General features: G+C 29.5%; 1 protein-coding gene and 1 long non-coding RNA gene across 2 annotated transcripts; both read left to right on the plus strand.

Annotated features, from left to right (window-relative positions):
- Nucleotides 1-935, plus strand: LOC129290504 (uncharacterized). The gene is made up of 2 exons (XR_008588411.1): nt 1-58; nt 694-935. It is a non-coding gene; the product is annotated as an uncharacterized LOC129290504 (long non-coding RNA).
- A 1,753-nt stretch (nt 936-2,688) lies between these two features.
- On the plus strand, nt 2,689-6,349 carry LOC129290537 (pentatricopeptide repeat-containing protein At5g48730, chloroplastic-like). Its single transcript, XM_054927329.1, has 3 exons — nt 2,689-3,174; nt 4,708-5,114; nt 5,613-6,349. Exons 1-3 carry the CDS (start codon nt 2,704-2,706, stop codon nt 6,325-6,327), a joined length of 1,593 nt encoding a protein of 530 aa, XP_054783304.1. The 5' UTR covers nt 2,689-2,703; the 3' UTR covers nt 6,328-6,349.
- The last annotated feature ends 4,640 nt before the right edge of the window (nt 6,350-10,989 follow it).

The raw sequence follows: 10,989 nt of genomic DNA on the forward strand, positions 1-10,989 counted from the left end.
TTTTGAGAGGTGTGCTCTGCCAACTCTTCCTTCCCCAAAGTCGTCCTTTTTTCCCAGGGTAAGCTTCTTGTCAAGACCACCCATTCCATCTGTTGTTCATGATGAGATTCCCTTTCTGCCTAGGTAGTTCCTCCGACCCTTCATGCAAAGATCCCTTATCCCTGGACAATTGGTTAGCCCATTTATCTCAGTCCAATATCTCCTTTTCTACCTTTTTGCTGGCTACTTTAAATCTTTCTGGCAAGTGTAGCTTGTTATATAATTGTAATAAGAAGAGGAAGCTAGTTGGGTAGTTAGTAAAAAGGTAGGAATTCACGGAAGATTGACCTATTTCCGGTAAACTTGGCTTTCAAAACATAAGCCAAGATATTGATCACTGAAGTCATGTGTGAAGACTAATCATTATATTTATTGACAAAAGGCTTTAAGCTTGAAAGCCTGCTCTGCATCAAGCTAATCGATAACTGCTATAAAGAACTCCATATAATACACTAGGTATTATTACTTTTCTGATTCTTCTTGAGTGGCTTGTCACTGCTCTAAGGAACCCTTTCTCTTTGCAGCAATTCTGTGTTTTTTAAATGTCAATTGTCAAATTGCAAGTTGTTGGGCATAACACGCCACTGGATCAGGCCTGACCACTGATTGAGAATAAATACCATATGACATCTTTTTGATATTTTCTGTATACAGCTTCTTGAGACTGCCTTGGTTAGACTCTTGCATAGCTTAGCAGTTTGATTCAAGTCAACTGTGAAGAAGTTAGAGCGGGCACCCTGTATATGCATAAAGTTCAAGATAAATTGTACCGTTCGTAGTTTTGTTGTGAATATTGATTACTTTCTGTAATTATTTATAAGAGCTTGGGTAAATGAGAGGCGTGTGGCTATCCTTGAAGTGCCAGTTTGCTTATAAAATTATAAAAGCTTCGTTTCTTTGTGACTTGCAGTTAGGAAGCGCCAATTTGAAGTGCGATGTTTAATTGGTTTTGCTATTTCTTATTTTCATTATGTACATCTTTATGGTAAGATATTAATCAGGTAGGTGCATTTAACCTGCAAATAGTTTTTTTTTTTTTTGGGTAAACATAAAAATTATATTTTGTTAAGGGCAGAGATTATCTTCCTTGTCTTGAAAAGAGGGCATTTGAACCTAATAATTACAACTAACCAAAAATGTCATGTTCATAATTTCTTTTTTAACCAAAAACTACAAGATAAATTATTTGATGGGAGTGTTACCCAATGGTGAATCCTAATGAAATATTTGACACATGAGAATTGAAAGTTTGGCAATTTATTCTTAAGTCAGTTAGTAGATTAGTAGATGATGGAGAAATGTTGGGTTAAAGTGTATTTTCTTGTCTTTAAACTATTATTTCAAGGACTAACCATTCTATGAAGGACATTATTAAAAATTGTGCAATGTTTTTTCATTAAACATCTGTTATTTCAATTAGTTAATCAGAAAATTATAAAAAAGTTTCAAAAAATTATGAACAAGTATCTTATAAAAAAGTTAAAATATACTTATAGTCTTCTAATTTTATATAAAGTTTTAATTTATTTTTTAATTTTATAAAATATTTTTTAATCCTTTAATTTTAACATGGTTAGTTTTAAATAATTATTTTTCTTGTGTCAATTATTGTTATTTTGAAAAAAAATGAACTTAATATATTAATATTTGAGAATGTCTTGTTAATATTTGAAAGTTTGATATAAAATTTATTAGGATAAAATTAACAGTGTTAGGATTAAATGATTAAAAAGACATTTTATAAAGTTGAGGGGTTAAGATGAAATTTCATGTTAAGTTAAAATATTAAATGTATATTTTAATCTATAAAAAATAGGGTAAATGAACAAATTATCCTCTTTGAACTTTAAGTCAAGTAGCATTTAGACTTTAAACTTATTTATTATGTAAATTATATTTTTATCTTTTGAAATCAATATAATTTAGTTCCTGCGATTAATAAAGTAAATTTTAATATTTAGTTAACTAAAAAATGACATTAAAAATTTTAAAAAAGCCAAAAAAATTATAATAAGCAAATTAAAAAATTACAGATCGGATTAAAAAAAGACTTGAATTACTAAACATAAAAATAAAATATAAGGACGAAAGAAAAGAGGTAAAACATGGAATAAGGATAAAAAATTGGATCAAACTGGAGGATCGAACTTGTCGAACTGTCAATCAATCAAGTTGAGAAAATTGTTTGGAGAGTTGGGTTGGGTTGAGCCGCTTCGGATTAAAAATTAGGATTAAGCCAAGAACTGAGTCTTATTTTTAAAAATCAGATTGTTCAAAAAATATCATTTTTTCTTTTTTTATCAATTTTTTTAGAAAATGATCAATTTTTTTAATCACTTAATATTGTATTATATCATATGACTTATTAAGTTATGATAAATTTAAAATGTTTAGTTTTATTTTTAAGTTAAGTAATAATTTTATATTTATTTCTTATATTTAAATTATTAAATATATATATATATATATTTTAATTTAATTATTATATTATTGATTTTATTATTGGTTCAACTTAATTGAATTATGTGAATTATAAACTGTTGATATTTTTAATTTAATATTTGGTTTGATTTTAAAAATATTGACATGGAAGGGTAAAAATTTTTCCCAATTTTTTTTTCATTAAATATTTGGAAGCTAATAGATATCTCATTTCAATAGTACATGTCTTCTCTCCTGGTGCGGTCCATGAGCGGTGCAGAATCAATGGCTTTGATCTCCAGCACCACCCTTCCATTTCCAACCGCCATAAGCCGGCGACAGCCAGCTAATAAATCGGGAGTCGTTCGGGCAGATTCCGAACCCGACCCGAATTACCCTTCGACTTCATCTCCTTCCTCTAATGATGCTGTAGAGAAGTCATCGGGCACGATGATAGTCACTGATGGGCGTGCAAGGAGAATGGCCATGGAAGTTCAGCAGCTGAAGGAGAAGGAATCGCGGGAAAGAAAAGAACAGGTGAACCGGAAGATAGCATCGAAGAAAGCCATATCGGTGATACTCCGGAGGGAGGCCGCCAAGGCCATTATTGAGAAGAAGAGGGGTCCCACCAACTCCAAGAAGCTGCTTCCGAGGACCGTGCTAGAAGCACTTCATGAAAGAATCACGGCTTTGCGGTGGGAGTCTGCTCTCAAGGTCAGTCTCTTTGCTTTTGAGCTCAATTGAGTTCATTATCTGAAAATGGGATGGAAATTATCTAGTTAAAATCCAATGGCGTACTGTTCAATTGTCTTAAAATGTGGTTAAAAATGGATTATCAAAAAGTATCGTGGTATGAATGGCGGTTATAATGGATTATTGATTATTTTTGAATCAGATTGCGGGCTCTGTGGACTCTCTTGTATGTTGATGTGGAAAATGGTTTCAGTGTTTATGCATGAGCATGCATGATGAAGTTTTTCTTTACAAATTGGGAAACGGAATCAGAGGGAAAGAAACTTTTACTCTATTAGTAGAGAAACATAGCCCATGTGTAGTATAATGCTCGAGTTTTTACCTACACAAATTTATTCGGTTCAATTGGCTTTGTGCATAAATCATTGCAACCAAAGTTCCCATTGCAACTTGGGAAGTCATAAGGAGCAGAGAAAATGAGACCTGTGAATTGTCTATCGATGACTTTTGGTGACATTCACTATCTAGGGAGTTGTGTTGTTGGCTGCCTTTAAGAGCTACCCAAGAAATGGAAACCAGTTGAAAGAGGTTGATGTGTTACTCATAGAGGGAGGTCGAAGGTTTTCCAGCATTAATTAAGTCTTAAAATTTATAAGTTTGGTCCTTGCTTTTTCTCTTCAACAATCTAACTTTTGGTCTCAAATAATCCATTTCAAGACGAGGAAAGTAAAAATACAACATAGAGAAAAAGAAAAAGGAAAATCTTATTTTCTTCCCTTTGATAAGTTGAATTTTTCACTTAGTCGTGCAAGTTTATTTACTTTCTAATTCCTCATTCAGAATGCTTTCAATGTCACCCATATCCCATCTCCATTGACAAATTAATGAAGCTGACAGATTACTGAGGTAACCAGTTGATTCACATCTAACTTCCTCGGTCTACAGTAGGTAACACAGTGCATCAGATTAGGATGGATGAGTGAACTTTAGGGATGTAGTGCTTCTGAATTTTATTAACTTTCTTAATTGGGGTTTCTTATTTAATGCGGACTAAAGTGTATATCAAGCAAGTTAATTGGTGCCAGTCAACATTCTGACATTCTGTTGGGTTCTTTGTTAATTTATAGACAGAGGTAGGATGAAATGGCATCATTAAAGCATTTTAATGAATAAGGGATTAAATTGAAAGAAAACATTTGTGGAGGATGAATTGAAAATGCGCCTATCTGTCATGAAAATAGGATTTTTCATTTTCTTTTTAAAAATCTTAATTGGGGAATAAATCCCAATACATTTGCTGACATATACTTTTGTAATGGCCTGTGCATCTGTATATGTCACCATTTGCTTTTTCTTGAATTTGTCATGAAAATAGGATTTTTCATTTTCTTTTTAGAAATCTTAATTGGGGAACAAATCCAAATACTTTTGCCGACATATAAGTCTGTAATGGCCTGTGCATCTGTATATGTCACCTTTTGCTTTTTCTTGAATTTCTCTCTTACGGAAGAGAAACTGAGTTTTCAATATTAATGAATGCTCTCATGGTATCAGGTTTTTGAATTATTGCGTGAACAGCTCTGGTACAGACCGAACTCTGGCATTTATATCAAGTTAATAGTCATGCTTGGAAAATGCAAGCAACCTGAGAAAGCCCATGAGCTCTTTCAAGCTATGGTTGACGAGGGTTGTTATTTGTCCTGTGAAGCATACACTGCGTTGTTATCTGCCTATAGCAGAAGTGGTCTCTTGGACAGAGCATTCTATATTCTTGAGGAGATGAAGACTATTCCTGATTGTCAGCCGGATGTCCAGACTTATTCAATCCTCATTAAATCATGTCTGCACATTTTTGCCTTTGACAAAGTTCACCATCTTCTATCTGATATGGCCATTCAGGGAATCAAACCCAACACAGTTACTTATAATACCCTAATTGATGCTTATGGGAAGGCAAAAAAGTAATTGTCCACCTGTGTCTCCCTTCTTAACTGGAAAAAAAAAATATTGCATGCTGAGTCTGGTTGCTGAAAAAATTTGAAATGTGAGTCTGTTGACTGCTACTTTGCCTTCATACTCTAGACATTAATAGCAAGCAAGAGGGAGGGGCTAGGAAATGTTTATAGACATCACTATATGATAATGTCCCTTTGAAAAGCTGGGCAAAGATAAACAGACAAATTGCGACCATAATTAATATGGTGAAATTAATGAGTACTTCTTCAGAGGGCATTGCTATGGCTGCAGTTAGGCACTTTCATTTTGTTATCCATTCTTGCACTCCATTGCCCTTTCTTCGCTTTCTGCTAAAATTTAGTTGAGAAGCTGTTCGCTTTCAGTCACTTAGTTTTTTTTTTTTTAATTATTTTTTTGATGTTTAGCAACCAGATAGCAGCATGATATAATCGCATTTTTCCACTCATTAATCTTGTTTTCCTCTCTCTCTTTTTTTTTTAAAGGTTTGCAGAGATGGAATCCATACTCGTGGAAATGCTTGCTGACTCGGATTGTGAACCTGATGTATGGACCATGAATTCAACTCTAAGAGCCTTTGGCAACATAGGGCAAATAGAAACAATGGAGAGATGTTATGAGAAGTTTCAGAATGCTGGATTGCAGCCTACTGTTCAGACTTTCAATATCCTCCTAGACTCCTATGGCAAGGCTGAGGATTACCAGAAAATGAGTGCTGTGATGGAGTACATGCAGAAATACCATTATTCCTGGACAATTGTGACCTACAATATTGTGATTGATGCTTTTGGCAGGGCTGGGGATCTGAAACAGATGGAGTATTTATTTAGACTAATGAGATCAGAGAGGATAAAGCCAAGCTGTGTCACACTTTGCTCGCTTGTGAAGGCTTATGCACAAGCAGGTAAGCCTGAAAAAATTGGCGGTGTCCTGCGTTTTATAGAGAACTCTGATGTAACACTTGACATTATATTCTTCAATTGTTTGGTGGATGCTTATGGGAAGTTAGGGTGTTATGTTGAGATGAAGGGAGTGCTTGATATGATGGAACAGAGAAGTATTAAACCTGATGTAATTACATATAGAACTATGATTAAAGCTTATTCAGCTAAGGGCATGAATAGTCATGTGAACGAGCTTAGAGAGCTCATTAGGACAGCACGGAGGCCTCCTTTCAAAAGAGACAAGCCTGACTTTTAATGAGAAGGATTTCTGATTCTTTTTTCCCTCCCATATCTTTGCAGTTATTTTCCCCTTCACTCAAGGTACTGAAAATTGGATCAATTATTGAATAGATCAAAACATTAGTTTAAGGGTTCATGATTAAAGCTACACTTAAATCATGGTTAGACTAGTCATGAATAAAGCATTTTATTGAAGCGGCTTAGACATGATTCAATTGTTTACGGATTTTTTTGGTGGGGTTCACTTCAATTTAATACTATGCTTTGTATTATTTCTTTATATGTTTTTTCTAAAAAAATTGTGGGTTATTATAGCTACACCAGCCTTGGACTTGGTCTAGTTCCTTTGATACTCCACAAAATTATTTTTCTTCACTTTTATTTTCCTTCGCGTTTCAACACATTTAGAACATCAAACGGCTTTTAGATCCTCATTTAACAAATGAATGTATGCCTATGCTATTTTTTTTATAAAAAAATATCCATGTAGTGTGTGTTTTTTTTTTTTTTTACCTATGTACTATATATGTGTAATGTTACATGCGGGAAAATTTTTCAGGTTATTTATTTTATCAAAATCTTCAATTAAAATATAAGATAAATATTTTTGACAATTAATCACAATTCCCTTGGCACTTTCCTGGCTTTTAATTATTAAATAATCTGAATATAATTTTCAACAATTACACTTAATATTTCCTTTATCGCATTGTTATGCAAAATTTTTTCCTGCCAAATAAACAAAAAGTCGTGAAGAGCCGATTATTTGTATAAAATGAAGAGTAATTCGCATGAATTTTAAATTAACTGAAATTTAACTTCAATATGTCTACCATTGGGATATTATTGTCCTCTGTTGGTGGAAGTTTATAATAAGTAAAATTAATATGAGGAGTAAATTAAGAACTTATTTGTTTCAGCTTATTTTTATTTTATAAAAAATTACTTATTTTTTTAAAAAATCTATTTTGTAAGTTTTGAAGATGTTTATTTGAACTTTTACAAACAATCAGAATTTAAAAAAAACAGATTTCAGATCATTTTAGGAAATTATTTTAAGTAACTTTTAAAAATAGTCTAATGTGATATATAAAAGAGAATATTTTAAAAAGATGGGATATGCAAAAATATCATAAAATTTTAAAATAATTAAATAATGAATTATTTTTATAAGAAAAATCATGAAATATCATAAAATTAAAAATAACTAACTAATAATCACTCTTTTACCATTGTAACTAAACATAAAATAATTCTTGCTTTTTATAAAATTTTTACAAAATAAATCTCTTTTTATAAAAGGAAAAACAAAGTTATTAATTTTTATAGTGTTACTTTTAGTCCTTGTAGTTTTTTTAATATTTTCAGTTCTTATAGTTTTAGAAAAATCGGGTGACATTTGGCATTTTGATCCCTATAGTTTTGGTGTTTTTAGTCTCTATAAAAATTAAAAACACTAAAAAAAACTTCATTATGCTGAGTCTAATAAAACTATAGAGATCAATAATTATATTTTTCTTTTATAAAATATTTAAATTATCTAAAAATTATTTATTTTTTAATTTTAAACAAACAAGCCATAAATCATATATGGTTCTTGAGGTTTTATAGAATTAATCCACGCGCATCATCATGATTTCATCTATTTTAAATTTTATTGCTCAAATGATTTTGATATTTTTTCAAAATCCATACATAAAATATTCCTTTTTTTTCCAGCATACACAAATATTCATTTAAGTACATCAAAAATTATAGAAAAATTTATATACTTAAATGGTTTATTTTTAATTAAATTAAGACATGTAAATTCTATATATATCATTTATTTTTTAACAAAAGCTTATTATTATAATTAGTATTATTACTAACACATTAAAAATCACTTATTTTGATTTGATTAGATAAAAATATATTAAATATATAAAATTAAATATTTAAGTCTTTCTCTAGAAATATTCGCTGAAATTTAGTTTAAAGCTTAAAACAAACTCATAAAGAGAAAAGGCATGTTTGGCCAAAAAAGAAAGAGACAAAACGTGGTTTACTTTTTCTAGTGGCTCAATCGGTATACTGATGTGAAGTTATTTTGCTTATTGGAAATATTTCTTTTTTCAAAAAGAAACCTTTTTATGATCATCTATTAAAGCACTTTAAAATTGTTGTTTCAATGGAAAGTAAATTAGAGTATATACATACTTCTTTTATATACAATCCATAAAAACTTTTTACAATGACTTCAAGTAACAGGAGATAATGTTTTAAACAAATTATATTTTTTATGCATTTATATATATATATATTAAAAATTAAAAATGCAACGAAAAATATAATTGAGTGAATGTTCGCATTCTATATCCTCATTATCTTCGCCCCCCCCCCTCATCACTTTTTGAACAAGTCGTATATATTATTTTTATAAATTTAGATGATCCAGTTATAATCAACATTTCGAGTTTTATCAATAGTTAAAAATTATCCTTGCATTAATAATTTAATATAAGATTTATGCTGATACAAACAATCTTATCCATATGAAAAGAGTTGCTGCCCCACCACCTAACCTCATGCCGGTGCAACAATACAATTAAATGAAGGATTTGGTTATCCTGAATTATCAAATTTATGTTTTAATCCCAAGAATCAAATCCATAATTTCAATAAAAATCCTACATTACTTCTCAGGGAATAAAAGATAAAATGCAAAAGTGTACCTAAATCAGTAAATTTTGGCTGGCTTGAAATTATTTTTATTTTATTATTATGAGAATTGATGTTTTGTAGAATGTATTTTGAGAATAAAAAAATAATAAAAACATGTGTTTTTTACATTCTCCCTTATTTTTTAAAACAATAATTTCAGAACATTTAAAAAATATTTTTAACTTTCCCATTTCTCAAAATAATATTTGATTTTTACCCAAAAGTCTTTTTAAAAATTAAAAAACTGTACTGCATTTTAAATAAGATAATTATTATTTGGAATCACCAAATGTTCTTTAAGAATTGAAATATAATAAAGTGCAGTCAATATAAAAACTATAATAATTATAAAGTAATTTTTTTATATGGTTATAAAATTGAGCCAAGCTCAAATACTGTTAATTCCAATTGGAAGTAAATTTCTTCGAGGCTATTTTTGCATTTACATTAATTCCAAGTACAGATTATAACCTTTGATTCAAGTGACGTGATCAAAATCCATAGAATGCCATCCACTCAATTATTTTTCATTCATTTTTTTATGAATATAAAAATAATAAATATTCTATCTGTTTAGATCTACTAGCTAGATCTACTATAGCTAGATCTGTTAAGACAAGCGATTTTTTTTTTTTTTTTGCCCAGAAATGCACTTCATTCCCCCAAAGCAGTGAGGATTCATATCTTATAAAATTGGAATAAAAGTACTATATATATATATATATATATATCTATGTATGTATCATATTCAAGGTTGTGATTTGAAATATAAATTCAAATCATAAACTCATAACACTTTACCCCTATTTTTAAAATAATTTTTAAGAGTATATAATTAAATAATTAAAATATAAAATGTGATCATAATTTAATTTATATATATTTTAAATTTTAAATATATTCTCTCTGTTAAAATAATGTAAGGCATTTTTAATCTTTTGGGATGTAATCATTACTTATTTTTAAAAGTGCCTTTATTGATAATGATTTTATATTTATTGTAGGGTATTTAATAGGGGTAAATATAAAAAGATAGGGTTAGTTAGAGAGTAGGTAACTATTTTATTAGGGGTGAGATTATATTAAAAATGCCTTACATTTTTGAATGGGGGGGTAAGTAACTTATTTTTGGTATTTTTTTATTGATATTTGTTTTTTTAGTTTTATTTTTTATTGAACTGAAGCTTACTGCTCATATGAACTAGGTTCTATGCAGTGTATACCCATTTCAATAAATTTATGAATGGATTAACATAATTTTATAAGTCAGAAATGTGAAAAAAATAAACTCTAAAAATCAACTCGCGAGTTTAATTGAATTTTATTTAATATGAATTAACATATTTTTTTATGTTAGAGATATAAAAATAATAAATTTAAAAAATCAACTTGAGAATTTAGCAATAATGATTATATTTATGAAGCCAATTAGTGTATACGTGTGATATTTGGCAGCAAAAAGAAAAAAAAAAAAAAAAATAATTTCAAAACCAAAAAATTGACTTGGTATTCATTACACACACATGTGTACTACATTATGCAACACTGTCTAGTGTCAATTAAGCACTTCGATGCAATCTTACCAACCCCAATAATAGCATCAAATGGGATACTAAGTTACCCTTTTGAAAAATAATTTTGTACTACTGTCTTTAGAAAAAACAGGATCCAGACCAGTCAGATTGTTATATTAAAAAATAATTTTATACCTGGTCATTGCCAAAAACTAATTATAATAGTAAACTATTTTACAACCATAAAATCTAACAAAAACAACCATAACTCATTTTGTAATAACTAACAATATTGGGTCAGACATCTACATGAAATAAGAACACTGTTTATGATTATCATTTGTAAACTATGCAAATTTACAAGGATGATGATGATGATAAGTAGATTGAAATTTCTTTTGTAACTCATGAATAAAAAATAATAAAATTAGCATAATTATTGTTATTATTATTAAAAAAAA

Source organism: Prosopis cineraria, unplaced genomic scaffold (assembly GCF_029017545.1).
Source record: "Prosopis cineraria cultivar Desert tree isolate PC_DT_omini unplaced genomic scaffold, ASM2901754v1 PC13, whole genome shotgun sequence".
NCBI lineage: Eukaryota > Viridiplantae > Streptophyta > Magnoliopsida > Fabales > Fabaceae > Prosopis > Prosopis cineraria.

What these genes read in the sequence shown, in the direction of transcription:
- LOC129290537 (XM_054927329.1), top strand. Translation starts at nt 2,704, where the DNA reads ATGTCTTCTCTCCTGGTGCGGTCCATGAGCGGTGCAGAATCAATGGCT. An exon ending in GGTGGGAGTCTGCTCTCAAG is followed by an intron (nt 3,175 to 4,707) that starts GTCAGTCTCTTT and finishes TCATGGTATCAG; the next exon opens with GTTTTTGAATTATTGCGTGA. An exon ending in GCTTATGGGAAGGCAAAAAA is followed by an intron (nt 5,115 to 5,612) that starts GTAATTGTCCAC and finishes TTTTTTTTAAAG; the next exon opens with GTTTGCAGAGATGGAATCCA.